Here is a 26,421-nt window from a genome sequence, read left to right on the forward strand (position 1 = left end):
TATAAGTATTGCAATATAGACAACTATTCATTCCAGCATGCCTTTGCACAATTATGTTGTTGGGTTAGAGGCCCATAAACTCAAATGATGTACACATGAGAAAAACCAAGTCATTCATAAAACTAATTGTAATTAAAGAGAATTTTTTGTATTACATGGAAAATCATCCTCATAAGTCATGACATTAAATTTTGTTCAGAACATCATGCACAAATGTAATCTAAACTATAGAAAAAAAACATGCATCTGAAGTTGCCACTATCATTGCCACCATCTTCCACATTACAGTCATCATCATATTCACAAGGGATCTTTAGATGACATAGTTGTCCACCTTGCAGTAACCATATTGCCCCAGATCATGATCCATTTATCTTGTCAACATGTAACAGAAAAAAAACAACCAATGATACAACATTGGAAGAAAGAAGACCACATCTAAAGAAATTGAGAAATAGCACCGTACAAAAATTGCTGGCCACGCAATATCAAGTCCTACGACATTGCCAATAATTTTGTAGCCTTTGTATGGCTTGATCAATTCTTCATATTTTGCCAATGGAAAATGAACATGCACCATCAAGTATTCAGTTCCTAGCTCAACACCTGCAACTTTGCGTGTTGGATCACAGCTTACAATTGAAGCAACAGCCACATTCTTATTTCGATTTTTCCAGCTTTTCAAGAATACATTAGTTCCAATCTGGTGCATAAATATATGTCCATCAGCATTATCTCTATATAAAGAGCAATTAAGTATGGAAAATAACATCATATTAAAAGTTTTACCTCCAATGAATTGGCATCCATAATGTCCACTATGTTGCACTGTTGTTTCTGTACAAAGTTATTTGGATCAAGATTCAATAATTTAACTATAAAGTACAAACATATTATACCAAATAGAATTCTATAGCTTATCTTTATATTAGGTGGCTCCAGAAGTGAAAATTTACCTTATAAGCATTAGAATTATTCTTCCCTTGTTGCATGTGATCATTCTGGTTTATGTTTCCTTTATTCTGCATGGAATATCAAAATATTGGCACAAACTATAATAATCTAGTTATTTTTATAATTAAACACTGTGAGTTCCAATCAATAAAAAAGTGAAGACTAGCCTTCACACAAATAATCTTCCTCTGTTTCTCAAGGTGATTTTGGCCATAAGTTTGATTGCTCTGTAATAAAATAAGACATAAGATTATAATGAACAGCTACAATAAACGTTGACAGTTGCAAACAATATTGAGATCATATAATGCTATGTAGTGAGTTCGACATAACAAATAGGAAGAGAATGACCTTATCTATAGTAGATTGCTTGGTTGGTAGTTGCAAAACCTTGTCCTGAACATGGATATTTGTGTCCTGATGTGAAAGAGAGACAATATTACTAGTTAGAAAATAGTGCAACTATTCCCAGCTAAAAACAGTGTAAATTTTATACTTTACCATAGCATTGTTTTGATGCTCAATCATATTGTTTTGATGCTCAACCATAGAATTTTCTTGCAAGGGACCGTTAACACACACTCTCTAACAATAGTAGAAACCAAATGGAGATTCATACCATATATTTATGAAGCAGTGTACAGTAAAACTTTAATATGGTTTACCTCCATTGAATTGTCAGCGATAAAGTTTGTTGTGCTGCATTATCTTTTCTGTAAAAATAAGAATTGTTTCGATCATGAGTCTGCAACTTAACTACATACAGTCAAAATAAATGTTGAAGTGCTAAAGCAAAACATAAATCTGTGCACAAAGTCAATCCCTTGCAAAATATAATAGAATAAACAATACTAACCTTAGGAGCAGCAGTTGGCTGGTTTTGGCCTAGTCTAACATGGCTCTGAGCATTTTTTTCTCTTTCTTTATTCTGCAATGTAATCTAAACTACAAGTCAATCATACATGCTATATTTTTGTAAAAAACAGAAATTTATAGACATGATGAATAAAAAATAACCTTGGATGCTTCAACAGCTTTTCGTGCGTTCATCACATGGTTTTCCTTGTTAGTTTTTTTTTTCTATAGAAGAAGGCAAAAAACCATTACGAAAACTCTAAGACATGGATTGTTTCATCAATTGTTGTATTAGAATAGCGCAAACATGGTGAGTTGCAATCAATAAAAAAAATGAAAACTAACCTGTGTAGAAATAACCTTCCTTTGTTTCCCATAGTCATGTTGTTCCCAATTTTGTTTGTTCTAAAATAAAATGCATAAGATTATGAACTATAGTAAACAACCATAGCTACAAGCAGTACAAAATCATATAGTGTTAAGTAATCATGGTGGGTTCAGAATAATAATATAGTTGGTAAGACAAGTACCTTGTCTTCAACACATTGCTTGGTTTTTGATTGCAAATCCTCATTTGGAACATGGCTCTGTATATTCTGTTTTGAAAGGGAGCATATATTCTGTTTTGAAAGGGACCATATATTCTCAATTACAAAATAGTGCAACTATTCCTAGCTATACAATAGTTCAATTCCAGTATATTACCATCATATTGTTTTCCTCCTGAACCATATCGTTTTCCTCCTCAGCAATACAAATTTCTTGCAAGGGACAGTCAGAATACACTCTCTGTCAACAGTAGAAAAGAAAAGGAGATTTAGACCATATTTTTTTCAAACTATATAGGGTAATCTTCCATAGAGATACATACCCTCCTTTCGGAAATAGGGCCATCAACACTAACTTCTTTGTTTGTAGATACTCGATCTAAACCTCCCTGTAACACCAACTAGGTAGGTTAGATACATTCAGTGAGTTACAAACATTTTAGGACAACTTCTTCAAATTCTCACCTGATTCATTTGTTCTTTTTCCAACTTGTTTGTCTTCGCTTTCAATTCCAAAAGCTCAGCATCATGATTCTGGACATGATTTTCGATCTTTTCCAACTGCAGTCTAGCAGCCACAACATCTTCACTCCAGTTATCATCCAGTCTAGTAACATTTATATTCTTTAAGCGTCGGGAAGTTGGCACATCGAGAACTTGTTTAGGCTTTGGAACTAGTCCAAGACCATGCACATGCCCAGGCTTGTCATCTCCAAGTATTTGGTTCAATGCATCTCCTTTCCAAGCAGTCCTTCCTTCACTAGTGTCTGCTAAAGCCGGTTGTTCAGCTACAAGTTTCTTCAAATTATCCTAAACACAGGAACAATATGAATAGAACATATGAAAAAAGTTGAAACTTAAATTATCTATGGTTTAGATTTGATAGTATACCACATGCCCATTTAGATTCTTGCCAGTTTTGCGCTTGTGTGTGTGGATGTACACAACAGCTCTGTGAGGATTCTTCTTTGCAGGATATTTTTGTCTCTATGGAACATGTGAACAAATCATTAAATCCTACACATTCTATATAGGATTGGAATGGAAATTGGACGAATGCTATTCCAAGACATGTTTTACCATCTCTTCTCTTGTACGAGCAAAACTCTTTGTCCCTGCTGTGTGTAATGCCTTCTTCTTTCGACAATTTTCCTTGTTCTGCTTGCTTATTTTCTGTTCTCGTATCATAAGAATTAGCAAATATACATGATCACAACATTGTTTAGTTCAATTGATAGTCTCATTTGTAAGAATATCACAGTAGTGAATATGCAATGCCTATATACCTTTGATTTCTCGCTCATCCAATGATTGATAAGAGCAATCCACTGGTCAGGAAGCACATCAGCTGGGACATTGTTGCAATTAGCTTCTTTGCTCTTATTCACATCAAAATACTTTTCTTTTAGTTTTTCTTTATGTCCCCTCCATCTCTCTCTAATTGTTTTTAATATGAATTCTTCCATCCGAGGAGCATAAAGGAATCTCATCTGCATACCAACAAAGAAACTCATCTAGGGATATGCACTGTATAATAATACAGGAAGTTAACAAAAGTGTAGATGTGGGAAGGGTTTACCTTTACTTGTTTAAGAATGTCCTTTTTAACTTTTAATTCATTTGTTTTTCTCTCTCTCTTTCCTATTAGAAATCTCCAGTCTGTGTAGCTTAAGCTACACAAAGTACCATTCCTAGCTACCATTCCAAGAAATTTAGACAAAATTCCAGCTTCATCTCCTACTGCCTGGTTGAGATCATTGCACTGAACCACAATCCTAAGCCCTTTCGGAAGGTTCCAAATATCTTTCAGTTTTGTCTTCCCACGTGTTTCAATTGTTCCATTTTCATCTGTTCAATGTTAAATTGCAAAGATAAAAGTGATGCTCAACAGTCTAGGATAAGAAGAATAATTTCATTATTTCTTACCATCAAGATTTAGTATTTACCTCGAACATTAATTTCAACATCATCATCAGATTCTTCATTGCCTTCTCCAGCATTTATACTAGCATCGTCATCAGTATCTTCATTGGCTTCTCCAACATCGCCATCAGTATCTTCATTACCCTCTTGAACATCACTACATATTTGTCGCGACCGAGAAAATTTGCATTTTCCCGAACGCTAGTGTATTAATCCCCGTCCCAGGAAAAGCCGGGGTACACCACACAAACATGATATAAAAGACACATATTTATTATATCGATAATATTTACATTATTACAAAGGCGCTTCAGGCCTGACCATCAAAAATAAACAGCAGCGGACTAGCGGGCCTACGGCTCCATCTTCACATGCGCTCAACTGGGGTATAAGCCAGGACTCCACCTAAAACTTCTTCTCCAAAGCTTCTCTTACTGAAGATTAAGTACCAGTAGGGACTATATATATATATATATATATATAGTCCCTACTGGTACTCCCAATTCAATTAATTATCACGATATATATGCACATTTAATTATGCGATTACCTAATCATACATGAGTGATAATGGTCCTTACATTTTAATTTGGTCGCATCGATTTGAAGATATATGGACAGAAATATTTCCTGGACCAAACAAAGATGTCCTCAATTAGTAGCACTAATGGCAACCTGATCTGATCTGACTAACTTCATGAAAAAGAGTAAATTTGAGTTGGGCTGACCTGGTTTGAGTTCAGTGTGGATTTGAGTTGGATTTGGTTTACTACACAAAAGAGAAGTTGAAACTCGCGAGTCTAGCGTGTTACACAGTTTTCGGCCGACCTGGCAGACAAAAAGAACTCAGACTACTCACCAAAAATACACAATTTTTGACAATTTGACCCTTTGCAAAAACTATTTTTACAAATGAACCGTTGCCAAAACTTATTTCAAATCTGACCCTTTTGCTCAACGCCAAATCATATGGCGCTGAACTTAGACACCTCAACGCCACGTCAGCTGGCGCTGAATGCCGTGCCACGGCGGATGGGAGACTAAGTCAGCGTGCCAACGTACATTCAGCGCCAGCTGACGTGGCGCTGAGGTGTCTAAGTTCAGCGCCACACGATTTGGCGTTGAGCAAAAGAGTCAGATTTAAAATAAGTTTTGGCAGCGGTTCATTTATAAAAAAAAGTTTTTGCAAAGGGTCAAATTGTCAAAATTTGTGCCAAAAATAACTGGCGTGTATATGAGCATCTGCGTCTATATTATGTTTTGCAAAAATAAAGAAAAGAAAAACAGTGAAACTCCAGTATCGTTGTTTTCATTCCGTTGAAGGCAAAGCCCAAAGAACACAAGATGATCTGGGTGCATTATTCTCAAAAGGAAAAAGTACACCGAAGGTCCCTCAACTTGTCATTGGAATAAAAAAACATCCTCAAACCGCAAAACCAGATATACAGGGTCCCTTAACTATAGTCACCCGAGGTCCTTCGGTGGTTTTGACCCTGGTTTTGGTCTACGTGACTGCTGAGTCAGCGTGGGACCCACGTGGGCTCTACATGTCAGTGTGCCACGTCATCTATCTTTTACCTTTTCTCTCTCTTCCCTCCTTGGCTCCTTCTTCCATGCGCAACACATAGCGCTAGCACTGAGATCGGCGCGTCTCACGACCAAGACGAGCAAGTAGGGCGCACTGAGATCCCGGCCAGGCCATGGCTAACTCCTGGCAGTGAAAACGATTGATTCAGGAGAAAGATGTCCATGTCCAACACGGATGAGTTAGTTCACTCAAAATTGAAAACTCCTGATGTCTCTCATGCTTAACTACATCTACATATATGCTTGAGCTAGCTCGATCTTGTATGGTAGTGTACATATGAAGCAGCATCGATCGCAGGTGTGCAGATATGTCTATATATATCTTCAAGGGAATAACAGAGTTAGAGATGAGAGCTCATCAATACTTGCATTCCAAAAAAGTTAAAAATTTAATGGTCCACAACAAAATAGACCACTTAAATGATATTTAAATATTGACATAACTACTTAGGTAGTAAGGGTAAAATGATATTTTTTTAGAGATAGAGAAGGCTATAATTAATTGTCTTCATATTAGTTCTAGGTACACAGGTGCAAAATTGGTACCTCATCTCCAGAATACCCGATAATTATACTTTACGTTACTTACGTGTTATCTTTTCAAATTTACATTTTCTTTCTAAGAAAATGCTCGTGATATCTTTTAGGTTGATTTTTTTCCTAATAACATCATTGGATAAAATATGATTGAATGTTTGCGTGGTTATTTTAAGATCTATATTTTATCGCAAAGAACATATAACCTTGGTAAAAGATCACTGGTTTGTAGGTTCATATATAATTCAACACCAATACGCTACATTTACATGATTATTCATATTTGCATATATTCCCCCATCTTCAAAGTACAAAATCTTCAAAAAAAAAATCAAAGTACAACATATATATGACAGTAAGTGAAGAAGGAAATGAATATGTTTTTTATCATGCAGCCATGTTGTTTGGGGTGAAAAAATGTATGCTTTTATTATTGTGTTGATTAGGGTGCAATCGCTACGATTGAGGGAATCATTCTTTTTTTTTTAATAAAATGGCGTCTCTTTGATTCTACAGTAATCAACGGTCTTAATTAGTGCATGGGAGCCTGATCCTATTCTCTCATCTCCATTCCAATGATTTGAATGTGCTACCTACTCCCTCCGTCCTAAAAAAAAGTGAATCGATCTAAGACTGAATGTGTTCAGATTCGTTGTACTAGAATATATCACATCCAGGTTGGTTTTTATGGGACGGAGAGAGTACTAATAACTTGCGTTGACTCGTGTTAAGCATGCTAGAAATTAGGGATTAATTTGGCCATTATTTTCTCCAACTTAATAATCATGCACGCATGTACGCATGCTAAAAATTAGGGACTAATTTGGATGCCACGTACACTAACTTTATATAGAAACACACATGTCAACTTAATTTTAAATTTGTGATGCATGAAACCACACAAAAATACATTCAAATGCTAGAAAATGATAAAATTTATTTGGGAGACAAAATACATAGGAAGGTTTAAATTTTTTTCCCGAATGATAAGAATGTATCAAAGACAAAATGCCTCGAAAGATTTACAATTTTTTATAGGGAACAATACCAATCAATTCATTTAGGTATTTGATTAACCCAAAATGTCCATATATTTTACTATTTTACTAGTCAACTGCCATCGGTTACGATAACTTTTATTTCGTACCTTAATTACCTCTCCCTTGATCAGCCGTTCACGTTGTTATACCTCTCCATACATCTAAATACCTCACAAACACAGTAAAAACTCTTTGTGGAAGACTGATCTGATTTTTAGTTCTTCTACATAAGATACATTTTTTTAGAAAAATTGACAGGAATATGCAAAAATCTTGAAGAAAAACAATAATATGCATGTGTACCAACTTGTTCCCCTACCTCTGGCGTCTTGAAGAAGAGATATGGGAACAAGTTGGTACTTGGTACACACGGAAGCAGTTCTCTACGATGGCTTCTGCAGCTTACTCCAGTGTTGCGCTTGGCTTCGAGGACATGGAGAACTGAAATTGGAATAGAAAGTGCGAACAGTCACTCGATGAGTAGAGATCAGGATGCTAAGAAACATGCACCATTGATATCATGCAAGAAGAAGAATACAGTATATATCTGACCTTTAACTTCCCGACGTCTCCAAGTCCCATGTATATATGCACACAACAAGGACAAATATATAGAAGCATGTGTGCCTCATCCAATCCTGAACTATTGCCTGAACTCTTAAGGTATGTATGCATTTTGCCCTATTTACTTAATAAGGTAGATTGTTTTCTCTTGGAACCAAGGTTGCTAGCTGCAGGCAAAATATATATATAAACCACATGGAAGAAGAACTGACTTTAACACTGGTCAGCACCCCATCTAACATATCAGATGTACACCCATCGTCCCGCTATACTTGTATCAATTCTGAATCTCTTTCTGTCAGCAATGTACACTTGTCGTCTGCAGGATTAATTTGGGATTAATAACTGCTCATTTTAGTGATCCCATATGACAGGAAGGTTCCAATTCAGCTGTATAAAAGATGATTTACATGTTAGTCCTGTGCAACGAAAACATGCACTAGAGTCAATGTTGCGAGAGGCACGGAAGCAGAACAGTTTGCCCAAAGATGGTCTTATGGTTCATCAGATATGCAGCCACGGAACAATCATCTTCCCGTTGTCTCCTATACCTAATAGTAGTTAGCTTCTTTGTACAGGCTGATCGATGTAGCAGAAACCTGCACCTATATATATATATATATATATATATATATATATATGCATGTGTCTGAAACTCTGTATACATAAATATATGTATATTGTTATGACACTAGCTATAATGTTTACTCTCTTGAGGATGAACGTCAAGCCCATATATGTGTACTGATGTACATCTCCATGGTACTCTGCCACTCTGTATCGATTGATTATTTGTACCTTGAACTCTAATTGTGTACAAGTATTTTTTTGGTAAAATATTTTTTTAGTTTAATTAATTAATTTTTCACTAGTATAAATCTCATTCATGTACAAGCACCATAGATATATTCTGGCGGCTTATATAAAGCTGGCGGGACTCTCTAGTCTACTGTAGTCCCAAGAAGTCAAATGACTTCTTGGGTGGAATGTTAAACTTGGAGCGATTTATAGGGTGGTTTTTTTCTTTTTTGTAAACTTGCCTTTTAATTATTATAGGAAAGATGTATTTTTTATCTAAAAAAGGAAAGACATATTTATTATTATTATTTTGACAGGAATATTGTGATACATGGAGACTAGTGTAGACCTCTGGCATCTGGAAGAAGAGGTACGGGAACAAGTTGGTACACATGGAAGCAATTCTCTCGACTGACTTCTGCATCTTTCTGCAATGCTGACTTGACGTCTTGACCTCCAGAACGTGGAAAACTGAAATTTGAATAGAAATAGAGATCAGGATACTAACCGATATATGCCATTGTTCTTGATCATGCAAGAAAAATAATACCTGATCGACCTTCAACTTCCCGACGTCTCCAAGTCCCATGTATGCAAACACACACTAGGAAAAATAGATGAATATGTGCCTCGTCAAATCCCGAGCTATAGCCTGAACTCTATGCATTTTGCCCTAGCTGCTTAATAACTAATAAGCTAAGATTATCTTCTCTTGGAACGTAACGTTGCAGGTAACTAGAGAGAAGTAGAAACTAGCTGGTCAATTGCTAGCTAGCTTGACATGTCAGGTGCGATGCCGACCAACTGTCAGCAAATATTTGGGAACAAGTCTCAGGAAAGTACACATATTTGGGATCAACTGCTCAACTCACTGATCCCAAATGACGAGTCTCTTCCAGCTATATAGACGATTTATGAGTTGTTCCTCTGCATCTGAATCATATGCACTGGAACCAGCGCTGTGAGAGGAACGGAAGCAGAACAGTTTGCTCAAGGATTTTACCGTGGCTCATCAGATATGCAGCCACTGAACATTCATATTCCCCTTGTCTCTCATACCTAACAGTTTATAGCTTCTTTGCACAGGCCGATCGATGTAGTTTAAACAGCCACAATAATATGAATTTGTCTGAAACTTTGTAGTCTGTACACATAAACATATGGAGTACTATATCTTTATGATGGTACAACGCTTGCTAGCTTGAAGACTAAGCTGGTGGCAAACGTCAAGCCTATATATTTGCGACTGATTTGTATTGATTGTGCAGGGTTTTTTTGTAAAACATTTTCTAGTTTAATTATTTTTTAACTGGAAATCTATATTCATGTACATGCACAATGGATTCCAGCCTATATATACATAAAGTTGGTGTATAATCAATGAAAGTGCATTGATAATTTTTTGCTAGAAATTTCATTTGTGTGTAGTACCATTTTTTGCCTATATAAAGCCAGCATGACTCATGACTCTAGCCTACTCTACTGCCAGCGCTTGCTATCGTCCGGGTAGTCTTGGTCTTAGCCATTTTTTGTGTTTTCTTTCATGTACTTAGAGCCACCAGATTTGTTTTATTGGAGGTAGATGATATAATTGGCTTGGGAGGCATTGGTAACATAAGAAGTATTGGGCAGATAGAGAGAAGCCTGGCATCAATTTTATTAGGAAGGAAATATGAACATACTCTCTAGTATTGGGAACATAGGATCAAGCCAGCACAACAAATCTGTCCATGAATTGCTGACCATGCAGTAGGTAACATGGAAGAACTATCTACTGCGAACAGGCGAACGGCGATGGGTACATCTTCGTCAACGATCTTCAGCCAGGGAAGTAAATATCACGCTGAAGGGTTAATTTGATCCATGTCACTCTAAATTTGCCGATTTGAAAAAATGTCACTATTATTTGTGATATCGGCTGAGTGCCATTGGGTACGAGTCCGGGTCAGGTAACGGCTAGGTTGGACTGTGGAATCTTTCACACCTGAAGATGCCCGCTCCTGATCAAGTTACAAGAGACAGAGCAGCGACGACCGAACGATTGTCATACCAGAGGGAACAAAAACGGAATTTTGTAAAATTGAAATCATGTCATTGCCGTCACATTTTTTTTATCTTCTTCCTTCTTCTCTTTTCTTCTTCTCCCCGTCAGTAAACTCTTTGATGCGGCGGCGCGTGGGCGGCATGGCGGCAGTGTCGATGCCCAGATCAGGACGGACTAGGGCATTGTACATCGAGCATGGTCGATCATCGTCCAGTCCTTAGGTGGATCAAGGCAGTGCAGTATGACGATGGGCTCCTACATTCTTCGGAGGCGGTGGAGCTGGCCCTGGCCCGACGGGGCCAGCAAGCTCCATGCTCCGCACGCTGTCTCCTTCCAATGGCCGCCGCTGCTAGGAGCTCCACCACAAGGGTGAGGTGATGGGGGAGGGAGGAAGCACTAGTGATGGCCTTCCTGGCTCCAGCGATGGCCTCGGACGAGGGAGGATGGAAAAAAAAAAGGAAGAAGATGGAAAATATGATGGTGATGATATGATTTCAATTTTGCAAAATTTCAATGCAGGATGACAGTACGTTTGTCATTAGCTAGTTGGCCAATGTTTCGTAATCCAAAGTTACAATTCCCAATCAAAACACAAAATTAGAATTCGTCAAACTAGTTAATCCCACTAAAGTGTTCAATTGTCGGTACAAAACCGATATTTTCATTTAACAAGCTAAGCTAGCACATAATATATACATTGTGCAAAAATAAGCATTTCGACATGCCCTTGTTCATTGAGATAGTTGCACCAAACGAGATCAAGTAGTCTGGTTTATAGCAAGTATGTCACAAGTAGATCCTAAGAAATTATTGGCGAGCTACACCAGTCGAGGAGGGAAAACAAATAATGCAGGACAAACGTGTCTATCTGCATCACCGATGCTTTCATTTCTGTTCGTGCGTAGCTCTTCATCATCGCAAAACTGAAAACTCCTGACGTCTCTCATGCTTAACTGTGCATATCTGCTTGAGCTTAGCTCGATCTTGGCACTAGTATGTATTCATGGAGTATCATCTCAAGCGTGCAGACACATGTAGATATCTCTCACAGAACAGAGCTATGTATATGCAGGCTATATATGGTGCATCCTGTGATATATATGTACATTTATTCGATTACCTAATCATGTGCTACGGTGCATCCTGTGATTTATCGGGACATGCATGTACATTTATGTGAGAAAAATTTTGGGGAAAATATATCTGAATTGCATAAATCATGGATCCAATCATCTAATAACCAATCGACCCTAACTGATGTACTAATTTAAAGCAACAGTCAGTTATCAAAAGTACTTTCCAACCTATCAGTAATATGTGACCACCTCAGTGTCATGTCTCATCCCTTGTAGAACACCAGGCACCAATTTGATTTCTTCCATGTTGCCTGAGCTATGCACCCAAAATTCCTCTGAGAGACTAATCTGGTTTTTATTTCTCTTAGAGAGATGTGATTTTTTTTGTGGGCAGGAATTTAGGAAAGAAATTAATGATCATGGATCACACAATGAGGTCATAGTGGAGTGCTGCACTTGGTCAAAACAATTGGGAGAATTGATATTCATACAAATATAAACACCATAGTTTTGGTCAGGCACTTGATCCATGATCTGCAGGATTTGTTAATTAGATCAACCGATCGTTTTTAGTGATCTCATACGATCTCATGCTTTCATCTGTATAGATTGCATACATGTCTAGATCTTCGCACCGTCTCGTGCAAGTCGTTCAAAAAAAATATACATGTCATTCCACAACCATTAGTACCAGCTCCCGGGGCAAGAGTAATGATGCAAGAGGCATGGAAACAGAATGGTTTGCATGAAGATAACGTGGAATCTAGTTATATTTGCAGGAGAGGGACAATCATCTTCCCGGTGCCTCCCAGATCTAGCTAGTAACTAAGCTTCGTTTTTTAGACACAATGGTAACTAGCTTCATTGCACAGGCCGATCAATGTAGTATATATAAAAAACTTCATGTGTCTGAAACCAGTGGCGGACCCAGCCTAAAATTATAGCTATGGCGTACAGTGATGGAGTAAAACACAAACTTACTATTACTTCGAATTCAAGATGAAGAATCTATATGGCATGGGAAAGAAATTTAAGTTGTACATTAGAATTCAAAGTGTTGTTTAATTGTAGATTAGATTTTTCCGAGCCCAGTCGTAAAACAATACTAAAAATATCTAAAAAAAAGTATCAAATTCTAACACTTGGAAACAAACTTCAAATTATAATCTTTAGCTGAACCAAGCGGGCTCAAGCTCTTAATTACTAAAAAAATTATAAGATGATTAAGGAATAAAAACTTATTGAAGCACTGACTAATTAGAAGGCGTTTATGTGGCGTGAAATCGTTACTTGATAAGAACATAGCTCACGCTCATTCGCTTGCGTCTTGCATTGCACGTCGACCGAGCATCCAAGCCAAGTTGTTTAATTTCTTTGCTTGCTTATCAGCTGGCTATCACAAAGGCTCAAAACTTCCTAATAATCACTGTTTAATTTGACTACCACAGATCACTGACTCCGTGAGGTACGCAAGCTCCGTCAGGACGTCGAGCGCTCCTCCTCGCGGTCGAGCTAGCGTCGTCGTTGCCTCACCAACAGATGTCATTCAGCCATGGCAGGTCGGCAGCTCAACGGGCGATGTAGAAGACTGAGGTGTAGGGGGGTATTGGTGTCAAGGGACAGCTATGGCGGCCGCCACAGCATGCCACAAGGGAGGGTCCGCCCCTGTCTGAAACTCTGCATGTTATGTTTATCTCCATGTATGGCACTATATGGTGTCTAGCTTCAAGCCTATATATATAAAGCCGGTGTGAAAACCTATATGTACAGTACATTTATTTCATCCATGGCGGATATAGATTTTCATCCCTCAAGGGGATGTCCCCTTGTTGCTTGCTTGAAAAAAAAATTGACAACATAGATTAATAAGAAATATATCACTCCACAACATGCAAGGCCAAATTAGACTTTTACAAGTTACAACCAAAGAAACAAATTAAACTGGAAATAGTTATCATACACTCGCAGTTATATTTGTATTTTTTTTTGTTACAGCTTGTAAAGGTTGAATTTTAACCTGCGTGTTTGTGGAATGATACATTTCATATTAATCTATTTTATCAATTTATTTTAAATTCTTTTATGACTATTTAGATGACATGTATGAAACGAGAGAATATCCCCTCGAGGGATGAATACACTTTCCCATCCATGGCACTCTATATATATCTTCTAAAATGTGGGATACTAAGGAGCTAGGGACTCAGTACCAATGTAGCTTGAGCCAGTTATATTTCTATCAAATTTTGGTGAAATAATATTGGGAAGAAGTAGAGCATGGTCAAAAAGATTTAGTCTACTGATTTAGTGAGAAAATGGGGATGAACTTGAGGACTGAACAAGGCAAACTGACGCACCTGTGCTTCTCCACGAACCGTCCGATGTACAAGTAGCGGTCTAGATTGATCAGGAGCCAAGGTGGCAACTTTCCACGATGCACGATTAATTTTTAAGAAGTGAACAAGTAGATCCAAGACCGTCCAAAATCGGGTCGCTTCTTACCGTTAGATGGGACATAAACGGTTAGGATGTTAAATCATTTTACATAAGAGCCCTTCAATTGCAGTCAATGCATGCAGCTACTCCCTTTATCCCAAAATGTTTGACGCCGTTGACTTTTAAAAAAATGTTTAACCATTCGTCTTATTAAAAAATTTAAGCAATTATTAATTCTTTTTCTATCATTTGATTTATTGTTAAATATACTTTTATGTATACATATAGTTTTACACATTTCATAAAAGTTTTTGAATAAGACGAACGGTCAAACATGTTTAAAAAAGTTAACGGCGTCAAACATTTAGGGAAGGAGGGAGTATTTGTCAACCCGTGTGGGTACCTCATGCTACCCTAAATAGCCTCCAGTGTCATTATATAATCTTCTCTTACAAATACTCCGTATTTGGTATTGGTAACAAACCAAACATACTTTACCTATGTCTGCCTTACCAAATATCAGCAATAGTAAAATTTGGCACTACTTATTTTTTCGCGAACGCGCAAAAGGATTGCACATCAATATATTATACGAAATCAGAATATAACCTGCCAAGCCTATATAAAGCATATGCCTGCATGTGCATGAAAACTCTATGTAGCCTGCCTCAAGTGATTATACTCAAGTCTGCCCTGCCCTAAGATCAGTTAATTTCCTGATCCATTACATTCTCATGAAGAGATGTACACCAGTATATGAATTGATATGGATCCATAAGCCTATGACTATGAATTGATATGGATCCCATATCAGTCTTCCGGATTTTCCTCTTGGATGAAAAAGAATACAATAGGCTTGGGAGGCATCGCGAATTTGAAGTTAATAGTACTACTTGAGGAAGAGCAAGTTACTGAATGATTTAGAGCTCTTCTGGTTGCTGCTCTTGCTGGGATCATTCTGCCTGGAGCAAAGCCGGAGAGGTATGCGTGTGGGTTGTTTGATTGCCACCCTAAATTTCTCCCTGGCTCAGGCAACTCAATCATGTTCCAGCCACCACAAAGTGACACCAAACTCACTCAAGCATCAAGTAGATGGAAGATTATTTTTGTGATGAACCCAAAAAACAAATGTGTGATTTGAACTAGTTTCAGTTTATTGTACCAAAACATGTAAAGGCTTAGGTATTGAATCAATAATTACAATAGACTGATCACAAAGACAATCATGAGAATTGATGATGGAGGATATATTTGTTCTTTTGAGACATGCATGGTTTTTCAGAGTGCTGCCAATCTGGTTACTACTCCTTTAGATGAGATCGCTTATTGTTATTTAACCTTCAGATGAGATCAGACATTGTCATTATCAAATCTCATTGGTGTACTCCATCTGTTCCAGCATATACAGGGTTTATGTGATTAAATTGTCCGGTCCCATCAGCATACGCGGTTTTCTTAATTGGCTATAGTACTGGTGTCATTTAGGAGTATTTACACGAACGAACAATTAGTATAGCACATTTAGTTTAACTTCAATTATCAAATCACAGTATCTCCCCGAGTTTCCCATATTAGAATCACCCTTAATAACTGTATGATAAAGGCAGACAGACTGGGACTAACCAGTTTTTTTTTTGTGGACTGGGACACCCTTATTAAGCATTATACATGAAACAAGTGTAATTTCAGTTAGTTCTTTTGTAAATATCAAATTAAAAAACTCCCACTTTGTTTGGAAAGTCTGCCTGATCTCATCCTCCAGTTGAATGCCTGAATGTGCCCACTGAACTTTCTTCAGTTCATTTTCATCAGTCAGTCACCTTTTTCTCACTACTGTACACGCCAACTTAAATACTGGCCAGCATTCAAGCTCAGTAATGTTGGTAACCACCATATAATCTATTTTGTGCACTTCCTCTATGTTAGCTTATATATATAAGAAGCAAAGAAAGTATTAAGGTTTGCATGGTTACAGAATGCTCCCAAATCTCAATGTCTCATTGGTCCTCCTCTGAAAACTCACCTTCCTGATTACCATGGTCTTCTCGTGGATATATGTATTGGCATGTGAGAATTTCTCTATGTATGTCTACTAGAATGTCTCTTGATTTTTATGCTTCCATAGCATAATAATAGGCCTAGGAGGTGTCAGGAGCGTCTTAGGGTTTACCCTTTCTTTGCTAGCTACGGTCAGGGGTTTGTACAGTTGTTCGATGTACATGGAATTTCCTTGGAATATTCTTTTGCTAGAATGGCGGCATCTAATCCAAATTGCGCTCTCTAGAGTTTAAGCTGGTAGAAATACATCAGTACGAGACAAGATGAAAGTGTGCCGATCGAAAAGAACTGGGAGCTCAGAGTAGATGGATCAAAACACGGATCCTTCGTCGCCGGCAGCCGTCACCGGAGAATTAGGAGGAGGATGAGGCAAAGGCAGCAATGCTCGCTTTCGGGAGAAAGCATCGGAGGTGTTGTGAAATGTGAAAGTTCTAAGCCTCACATTGATAATGGTTTAATCAAACCTAAGCAATAGGAAAGAACATAAGATTAGAAAGTCTAATTATTTGCAATTTTAGCACCAACCACGCAGCAGGCGCAGAAGATTGCTTATTAATTGTTCTTTTTTTACATTATGATCGCTTATTAATTATGAGGTGATATTGTCAGGCCTCCTTGAGAACTAAAAACAGCCATGTTAATAGGCTAATAGACACCATAAAGCTCACTCTGTGGCTATGTGGCCTCTCTGTTTCGCCTATATGAAGTCTAGATGATTACAGTACATATATGCTAGTCTGCTCGCAATGCTCACATTCGTCTCCTTAGCCTTGCTCGGTCTGCCTCTAGATCAAACTTTTGCCGTTTCTTTTACTTGCATATGTTTTGCATCACCATACAAGATATGTTTTATGTGCATATCATAGTGGGCTTGGGAGGGGTCGAGAATGAATTCAGACAGTGGAGGCGGTTCAGCATCAAATTATTATGCACATGTGCACAAAACATATGCCTAGGTTTCAGAAATAAACAAGGAATTGGTAAGAACAATATGAACCTTGCAGCAATTGAGGGTTCTGGTGAAACCGATGGAGACGACAAGGCTGGAGTGCTTGATCTCATCGCTGCTTGATGTTATTGGGAGTTTTCACCCCCAAGTAGGCGTTGGCTGATGGTGAACAAGTTGGTGACCTGAAGGAAGCTTGATCGTAATGTTGCTTCTTCAGTTCAGCGTTTTGTTTCAGTACTGTTATCTGTTAGCTAGATGTTTGGATACAGTCCTGAGATCTTGTCATCTGGTTGGCCTGCATACCCATTGTTGCGTGAAATTTAAGCTGGTTCCCAGCAACAATTCTATATTGCTTTCAGTCAAAAGCAGAGCGTAAAAGCCTTTTTTTCTAAAAACAAAAAAATTGATCCTTGGCAAACAGAAAGTTTATCGAAGATCGGATAGATATACTAGAGGTTCCATTTTTTAGTGAAAAACCTAGAATCGCTAGAGGGAAGTTAATGAAGATTTTTTTTTTTTTAGAATAAGATGAAGATGACATTTTTGTGTCGCTAAACTTTTCAATAAACTTTGTTTTGTGTGGCTTCAACCAATTAATAAAAGGTGAGCAAATCCAATACTAGAGATACACTAATAAAGTTCTTCAACTTCTTGATGTCATGAAAGAGATTAGACATTCAGAGTCTGATACTTTGTTTCAGACAGACAGTTCAGGATTGGCATCCCTTTTTCTTTCAGAAACTTTGTATTACTTTGCTCAGAGTCCTACATTATGCAGATTATTTTTCTTAAGTTCAATCCAAATGCCTGAATGCGTTTGCTTAAATCCAACTTATTCATTCATCAGCAACAGCATGTGCAAATAATTAGGCATTTACCATTCCAAGTACTATACAGTTTGCAGACACTGAATATCACTTTGGTCAGAATTCATGTGCAGTGATGTACTCCCTTATCACAAATATTAGCAAAATATATGTATGCTCCATCCATTTTGGAATCTATAAAATATCAATGTCTGCTCTCAATGATGGACATCTCACAAGCCCTGCTCCCAGTGCCACTTGTCTCAGTATGCTACATATCGATGTATTTCTTCGAAAATATGCAATAGGCTTGGGAGGCATCAGGAATGGATGATGCTGCAATACTGTATCTTTTCAAGTTATTTTACATATCCGCACGCCAACTCGGATCAGCTGCAGTCAAACATCAAAAAGGTTGCATTTTGTATCAGCTTTGTTGATTCAGGGCCATATCAACTTGTTCATGCGAGTCTGACTGTGAGACAGCGGTTCGACTGCTGCAATCAAAGAAAAAGGATCACTCTCCTCTGGCCTACATCATCAGCGGAGCGAAGGATCTCATATTGGGAGTGAGAACTTATTGTGACAAAGATTCACAGGTCCCAAAATGGTGTTAGTCATTTGTTAGCTAATACAGCTAGGTATGAGTCTGTTTCAGACTTTTGGTTGGAGGAAAATTGTAATCTAATCTCACATTTAAGTATGTGAGGGCATTTCTTATGAGTAATATATTCCCCCTTCCCGCAAAAAAAAGAAAAAAAAGAAAAAAGAAGGTTCATGCGGCCACAAGTTGAACAGAGGTGTTACTTGCATTGAAGCCTTGGCCGGGCTGCTCCAGGGAGAAGGAAGCCAACTTTTCAAAACAACATGTCATGTCGGGATTTCCTGTGGTTTCTAATTTAAAAAGGTAGCCCAGAATTGAATCTCCATTTGTGATACAGTTCAGTTCAATCATCAGAGACTCCCAGCCCATGTGACTAATCGTTGACGATCATATTTAACACAGAAATATCAGCAGTACCTCGTTTCCTGCATTTTCAACTTCAACTAATGAATTTGAGGTGACCGCATCAGGACATGCAGAAATTAGATTGTAAAATGTTTGACAAGGTTTGGTACATATGCATATCCGTGTATTAACCAGCTGACATAATTCTCCAGATGGAAGGCAATGCATCACGTTTCAAACACCCAACCCACATTGCTGCCACAGAAGCATATAGAATCTTGGTAATACAAAATATACATATTCGTTTACCTTGAGAGTTTCTTTTCCCATCCTTGCAAGGGGCGTTACATCTTACGACACAAAATTTGAGCATAATGCTCAGAGGTGTACACGGATGGAATACTCATTTGCTCTTCTTGACCTATATGGTACAACACAAGACACATATCAGGTAAAGCTTTATCCTATCAACACCTACAAAACTGTCTGGCCTGTAGTCACTCTGATACAGTTCAGTCTCACAGTAACTCATTGCCAGAAATCTCTTTGAAGCGTGTAGCCATTTTGTAAAGATCTCAGCTCTCGTCGTCTTCGTCTATGCTGGAGAGCAAGCTCTTCAGGGTCTCATAGGTCATGAAGGCAATCCCTACACTAGGAACAACCTTCAGGTACTCAGGGACTATCCCTCTGTAGAAGCCACGAAGGCCTTCCTTCTGAAAGATTTGGCGGATGGTTCCAGTTATGCTTGATTTACAGACTGACGATGTCCCAGCTGCCCCTTGCAGTTGCATTCGTCTCTTTACAAGATCAAGGGGAAATGTGGCTGCAATATTTATAGCATTTTACCAATGGAAATGCTGTGAGTCAGTATTCAGATGACAGAAGTCATGGTGTTCTTTATTCAATAAAGTTTTACAAAAGTAGAAGAAAGGTTCAGAGGAGTTAAACATGGCTTACCAGTAGATGATGCAATACCAGATAGACTCCCAGAAAACAAACTAACAACTGCAGGGGAATCTTGGGGCCTGAAGCACGTCCACAGCCATCAGTTGGAAATGACCAAAATAGATACTCAAATATTATTCAAACGAGAGAAATAATGATGTATTGATGTTCACCTTTCCATTTGCCAATGAGACCTCAATGATTCATATACAGTAAAACTGATTGCTATGCTAGGTCCGACTCCCTGTAACTTCAAAAATTACTGGCAGCCCAACTTAAAAATTGACATATCTCAGTAAAAGGTTCATGGCCTACCAATAATGTGGCCCCAAGGCCCTTGTACAATCCTTTGACACCCTCATCTCTACAAATGGTAGACACTGCATGAAAGATGCCTTTGTAATACCTGGTTGTTTTCTGCACAAATTTAAGATTAAATTTCTAGTGAATGCCAAATATGAAGCCTCCCAATAGTTGAAATAAAGTAAAATACACTAAGCCCGAAGCCTGCATCATACAAAAATTAATATTTTGGAGATATTAAAGATGATGTTTAAATTCATCAATAAGCAATGTTTTATTTGGAAAAAGGATAGCATTACCTGTGTTGCCAAACGAGTACGGACAACATCCAAGGGATAAGTTACAGATGCAGCAGTAATTCCTGCCAAACCGCCACTAAGTAAACGGGCAACACCAACATAATTTGAGTCTTCATCAAGGCCAGGAACCCTTTGGAGAAACTGCAATGATATTTCACATCATTTAGCTAATGATAATAAAATGCAGAACCTCATCATAATTCATGCATTAAGTGCTAACGAACTGCTTACTTTTTTGTAGCGCTCATATGAATAAAAGCTGATGGCAGAATAAGGTAAACGATGCACAATTGTCACCAGATTGCCTTTCCAAAATGCTCCAAATCCTTCTTCTCGAACTATTCGTGAAGCTTCATGCCATATGCTGTACTTCTTTAGAGCTGCCACATCTGAATGCATACCTGCCACCTGTCAGATCAGTATGTCAAGCACGTGCAATAACAAACCTTATTCAGTAGTTATAATTTAATCTAATACCAGGCACAGAACAGAAATAAGTAGCTCGTTATTATGAAGCAGGAATCACAAGGTTTAGACACATAGTTAAGCATAACAATGCCATGCATCAACTCTGTATCTAGTAAGAGAAGAGGGGAACTCCATATGGTATCGATTTGCTGCTCTTGATGCACGATTGGACCAACTACCTATTGTTGACCAATTATTTTTTATACAAAGTGAGGTGAGAACACTTTATATCATGTATGGAAGTAATTTGAGCACTAATCAGTATGTACAACAAAAATACCAAATTAGATCCTTTCTGGCACCTTTACAGTGAACAAAGGAATACTTAAATGCGCAAAAAACAATATTTATAAGAAGCTTTTTCTTCAGCGACACACGATGGTATGTTCCTGCCTCTATACAAACCACTGGCTGCCATCACATTGGGAACCTATTTTTTTCCTATAACCCTTTGAACAATAATAGACTGAAATTAAAGAAACAAAAGGAATACTTGCCTTCTGTTCCTGTTAGATTTCAGTCCCTGCTAACTGGAACGCCTACAATGGCATGAAAAGGATTGTTCCAAACTGCCGTTAGCCTTGTGCGGGCACAAATTGAGGCACGTATATAATAAGATTTCCATAGGTGCCCAAATCTCCAAAGTTTTCTAACACGCTAAGAAAGGAAAATTATTCTTCAGTGCGATATTTTGCATCTAAAGTTGTCAACATAATAAATACAAATTTTACCGGAGAATTGAACTAGTAAGAAAATGTCAATACACGAAAACTCTGCTGCCGTTTTTAGCTTCCATTGACAACTAACAATCTAACAGCAAGATGCTTCACTATAGTACCTCACTATTACAATTCAATTCCTTTCAAGGTGCTTTTGTGCCAAGCAATAAGTAGCGGTACAGCGCTTATAAACGAAGAAAAGCTTCCCTCAGGCTTACATTTTCACCAGTCACTACTCACTACTGGAGTACTCCCACCGTTTCTGAGTGACAAAAGAAGTCATATTTGTCTTATGCTTTCTTTACTCCCAGTTCCTTATTAGGGCACACAGGATTCCAAAACAACAACACATGGTATGCTGTACTACAATTGTACTGGTTTCACCCACAGGAAGAGAAATCCCTATGTGTTCAAAAGGGAGACTCCTTTATGGTCAAATCATTTATTAAACACATGTTAAAGCAACACACAACAAGGTTATTAGTAACAAACGTCGTAGCTGCTCGTGCCAACCAATCCCTACATCCAAAAAAAAAAAAGGAGGGGAGGAAACATCTTCCTCCCCGAATTCCACTTGCGAGACAAGGAAAATTAACAAAATTCGCCTCCGCAGTAGTAGTAGCTCCCAATCCCCTCCTCCGCCTCGCCGTATCCAGTACATCCACCCCCAATACTGCCCGTACGGACGAAGGGCGAAATCTCAGGCAGGGAAATGCTGGGGGGACGCGCTCACCTGGAAGAGGATGGTGAGGCGGGCGAGTGGGGCGGTGCAGGTCTTGCTGACGGCGCCGGCGAAGCCCCCGGCGGCGAGGTGGGCGACGGTGCCGATGTGGCGGCGGCCCATGGCGGCGCGGCCGCCGTCGACGACGACCCCGACCCGCGCCTCCGTCTGCATGGGATTCGGATAGGGGTAGGGCTAGGGTTGGAATCGAGGCGAAGCGAAGCGGCTGGCGGTTTCGCCGCCGCCTGGAGGTGAGGTGAGGTGAGGAATTCGAAGCAGAGAGAGAGAGAGAGAGGGAGGAAGGTTGGGCGCGTAGTGTCATCCACCTCCTCACGTTTGTTTTACCCTACCTTATTTTAATAATGATAATTTTTTTTCCATTATTGTGTATGTAGTACGAGTAAGTACATGTTTATGTTTTTTTAAAAAAATTTTGTGATGTGGCACAAATTTGAGTAAAAACTGAAGGAAAATTTTGAGTTAAACATATAAAAGATATTTTGTTTGGGTATTGAAATTTATTTTGTAATGCGTGATATGTTGTTTTTTTTTTGGGAAAAATATAATGCAAATGTGCACGCTTATGGCCCTGTTTGGGGGAGCTTCTCTCAGCTGCAGCTTTTCCCAAAAGCTGCTTCTGCTAGAAGCTGTCCCAAACAGTCCACAACTTTTGAGAATCTGTAGTTACAGATTCTGAAAAATGAACTAAGAAGCCAGAAGCTGGAGAAGCTGGGTTCAGAACTTTTCCAGATTCTCAGAAGCTGGCTACCAAATAGCTGCTTCTCAGAATCTAAAGCTCCCCCAAACAGGCCCTATATAGGCACACGCAAATTGTTCCCAACAACCGGCACACGCAAATGTTATCCATATGAACATCCTCGAGAAAATAGACTAAGATTGGCAAAGTCAAGTCACAACAAATACCTCACTATTGATCGTCATTTTGTTTATTACTAGAAAAATAATTAATTGTAAATACGAACATCTGTTATGAGTCGGACACTCAAGCCCACATGTACCAAAAGGAATTTAACCAACGGAGCGTTTATGCCATGATCTTCAAATCTAAATTGCATTCATGGAGATATACTCTGTGTGAACCAAATGTCGGAGCAAACCAAATTCGGTATATCAGTATATGTCGTTTAACCTTTTCTTTGTACGTTGAAATGACTTGTTGGTGCAAGCTAGTATCAAATTGATGTAGAAAATACGCTAAACTAAATTAATCAAGTGTGGTGAGAGTTCACCGAATTTGGCAAGATAAGGTCATGTATTGGGGACATGTCTAGCTATTGGCTAAGCAATAATTAATGAAAAATGAACACATCATTATAACTTGTATATCTTGTCCAAGTTGCAATGTCATGGATTCACGAAAACAGATGCAGTAGGAAGAGGATAGGCAACAGCCTGAAACAGGAAAGGAAGCCTGAAACAGCTTAGGCATTTGGCCGCCCCTAGTTTTCTTCAGAAAAACCAGCTGAAACCTTGCCAGATCATGCAGCATTGAGCATGGTCAATGTCACCTGCTAGATAGTGTCATTGTCACTTGCGACGGACAGAGATGCTTGACGATTGTGGATTAATTGGCCTCGTTAATAATGCCATTATAAACTCTGAATATCCACCATACTTAGTTTTGTCTTGACTTTAAGCAATAATAATATACTTAAATCAGTAAGATAAAAGTATTTACTTTTATAAAGATCCTTCTGTGATTTGATAAGACGTTAGAAACTCGATCACACATGTCATTATCAATATTTTTTTCAAATCTGGATTATCAATGATTATTCGCAGAAGTGTTCTCTTTCAGGCTAGCAAGCTGTAAGCCTAGCAGGGATTAAGAATGTGACTCTGGGCTTCTCGATGGTACAAGAGGATCGATCAGCCCATTTTGAGGCCCAAAATTCGGAGCTACTACGAATTTGGCCCATAAGTAGAGAACGGATAATAAAGCAGTTGGGCCTTCGGAACGGGATACTGACCAACATGCGGGCCAGATCTACTCTGGGCCTCCGTGGCTCCAAGCGAGGGAGCAACAGTTTCCGGCCCACGATATCCGAAGCGATGGGCCTCCCGGACGAATGGAACGTTGGGCCTTCACTAAGGCCCAAAATTTACAACGCGAACACAAAGTCCGGTCCATAATCCGACGAAGGCCTTTATAGGACGCAGATATTTGGGAGGATCGCTATCAATTATAGCGATCTGTCATTCTTACATTTAGGTCCCTATCTGGATATTAAATTTTTACAATCAGGTCCTCGTCGGCCTCGTCATCGTCGTGGATCCATGGGCTACTCCGTAACCGCGAGGTCGTCGGCCGCTACGCCAATCCACCCATGACTTCTTCATCGCCCTGCTTCCCTCGCAAGCATATTCCGATGATCTCGCCGTCATGGAGCGGGATGCCGCCGCCATTTTAGGCGCTCACGGTGGTTGTCGGGGTCTGGGAGTGGGAGTGGACGACAGTTGGGGCGGTAAGCAGCAAGGCCACTTCACGGAGGTAGCGGCGCCGGAGGTGGCAGGCCGAGGTGGAGGCGGAGGCGGAGGAACGGCGGCGCCGGAGATGGAATCGAGCCTCGTGAGTCGTCGTCGACGGCGGCGGCGGCGAGAGAGACACCGAGCCCGTATCGGTATCAGATTTAAGTTGGGCCGGAATCCGATTCCAGCCTATGTAAAACAAACGGGTGAATAATCAATTAATCATATTATTCAAAATGTGGCCGATTCAAATGTGAATAATCCGATTCCAAATGTGGCCGAACCGACTACACTAATCGATTCCTACTACGAACGGATGAATTATCATGGCGCGAGTTACAAATAGCTAAGCGAAGCTATTGTTTTATTGTTAGGAGAGCTTAGAAGGGATCAAGGTGGTAATAATTAATTAACACATCCACGCACGTACGCGTAAGTGTCTCACTCGTAGGGCACCATGGTGACCACCCGGAGCATGGCAGTGAGGGAAAAGATGATGAAGAGGAAGAGGTTGTCACCGGTACCGGCGGCGATGGAGTTGGCGCTTTACCACGATAACATCGTCCACGTCGCCTGCCTTGTGGCTGCTACCTCACCGGAGCCAATTGCCGACCTACTCAGTCTACGTGCTACGTATGTTAATTTGTTCATATAAACTTATTTATATATGTATATGGAAATACTTTGTATATTGACTGTGTATGTATTGGTGGTAAACACGTACTGCAGCTGCAAGGCCATGCACGCGGCGGTCAAGGAGCGCGACGTCGGGAAACGTGTGCGGTGGAGAGGCTAGATAACATGAAGTGGGTGGAGAACGAGTGCTACCTCGCCATTGTCAACCACCTCGTCGCCGCGGGCAACCCGGACGCTTGCTTCATCGTGGGTGTCAACGCTCGTCTTCGCACAGCAGGACATGGCCCAGGGCCTTTTCCTCCTTGACAAGGCTACCACCGCGGGCCACAAGACGACGGCCTACGTGCTCGGCCTCCTCCTCTACAAGTCCGATGAGGCTCACGCCACCGGGAAAAAGTACATCAGCCAAGTTGAGGGCAACGGTGATGAGGCGGCGACGACCGATGCCGGGAACAAGAGGACCAACCGGGACTGCCGACGGTGCCGAAAGATCGCTGAGGATGCCGTCCAGGAGGTGATGTGGAAGGTCGTTAGAAGGCGTGGCCAATTGCTGGTCCTACCTGAGGACAATCACCAGTGCACAACCACCGGTTGTGGTCTGGAGTTGGGATGGGAAGGCTACGAAGGCTTTTGCAATGACGGCTGTAGGATTAAGCATGAATACTCCAAGTTCTTCACAGAGGTGATGAACTACTTGCCATAGCTGTGAAGAACTA

At 39.5% G+C, this 26,421-nt stretch overlaps 2 protein-coding genes and 1 pseudogene across 3 annotated transcripts; all 3 read right to left on the reverse strand.

The window, feature by feature from the left end:
* Positions 1 to 359: 359 nt before the first annotated feature.
* Positions 360 to 2,392, reverse strand: LOC127762518 (uncharacterized; annotated as a pseudogene).
* Positions 2,393 to 2,496: 104 nt separating this feature from the next.
* LOC127783956 (uncharacterized) lies at positions 2,497 to 9,395 on the reverse strand. The gene is made up of 10 exons (XM_052311115.1): positions 9,357 to 9,395; positions 9,223 to 9,277; positions 4,304 to 4,414; positions 4,057 to 4,205; positions 3,644 to 3,847; positions 3,438 to 3,530; positions 3,249 to 3,344; positions 2,823 to 3,167; positions 2,681 to 2,746; positions 2,497 to 2,598 (listed from the first exon to the last, which is right to left on the reverse strand). Exons 1-10 carry the CDS (start codon positions 9,393 to 9,395, stop codon positions 2,497 to 2,499), a joined length of 1,260 nt encoding a protein of 419 aa, XP_052167075.1.
* Positions 9,396 to 19,351: 9,956 nt separating this feature from the next.
* LOC127786336 (uncharacterized) lies at positions 19,352 to 22,888 on the reverse strand. Of its 2 annotated transcripts, XM_052313721.1 has the most exons (8): positions 22,592 to 22,707; positions 21,637 to 21,678; positions 20,903 to 21,079; positions 20,672 to 20,812; positions 20,385 to 20,486; positions 20,243 to 20,313; positions 20,082 to 20,149; positions 19,352 to 19,947 (listed from the first exon to the last, which is right to left on the reverse strand). In XM_052313721.1, exons 3-8 carry the CDS (start codon positions 21,068 to 21,070, stop codon positions 19,700 to 19,702), a joined length of 798 nt encoding a protein of 265 aa, XP_052169681.1. In that variant the 5' UTR covers positions 21,071 to 21,079; positions 21,637 to 21,678; positions 22,592 to 22,707; the 3' UTR covers positions 19,352 to 19,699. The 2 variants fall into 2 exon arrangements, with proteins under 2 accessions (XP_052169681.1, XP_052169672.1); XM_052313712.1 differs by lacking the exon at positions 21,637 to 21,678 and having other exon boundaries at positions 22,592 to 22,888.
* Between the last annotated feature and the right edge of the window lie 3,533 nt (positions 22,889 to 26,421).

This window comes from Oryza glaberrima, chromosome 1 (assembly GCF_000147395.1).
Source record: "Oryza glaberrima chromosome 1, OglaRS2, whole genome shotgun sequence".
Taxonomy (NCBI): Eukaryota; Viridiplantae; Streptophyta; class Magnoliopsida; order Poales; family Poaceae; genus Oryza; species Oryza glaberrima.

What these genes read in the sequence shown, in the direction of transcription:
- LOC127786336 (XM_052313712.1), bottom strand. Translation starts at nt 22,753, where the DNA reads ATGCAGACGGAGGCGCGGGTCGGGGTCGTCGTCGACGGCGGCCGCGCC. An exon ending in GTACTCGTTTGGCAACACAG is followed by an intron (nt 20,487 to 20,671) that starts GTAATGCTATCC and finishes AAATTTGTGCAG; the next exon opens with AAAACAACCAGGTATTACAA. An exon ending in GCCTTGGGGCCACATTATTG is followed by an intron (nt 20,314 to 20,384) that starts GTAGGCCATGAA and finishes TTGAAGTTACAG; the next exon opens with GGAGTCGGACCTAGCATAGC.
- LOC127783956 (XM_052311115.1), bottom strand. Translation starts at nt 9,395, where the DNA reads ATGGGACTTGGAGACGTCGGGAAGTTGAAGGTCGATCAG. An exon ending in TGTTGAAATTAATGTTCGAG is followed by an intron (nt 4,206 to 4,303) that starts GTAAATACTAAA and finishes AACATTGAACAG; the next exon opens with ATGAAAATGGAACAATTGAA. An exon ending in TGTCTAAATTTCTTGGAATG is followed by an intron (nt 3,848 to 4,056) that starts GTAGCTAGGAAT and finishes GTTGGTATGCAG; the next exon opens with ATGAGATTCCTTTATGCTCC.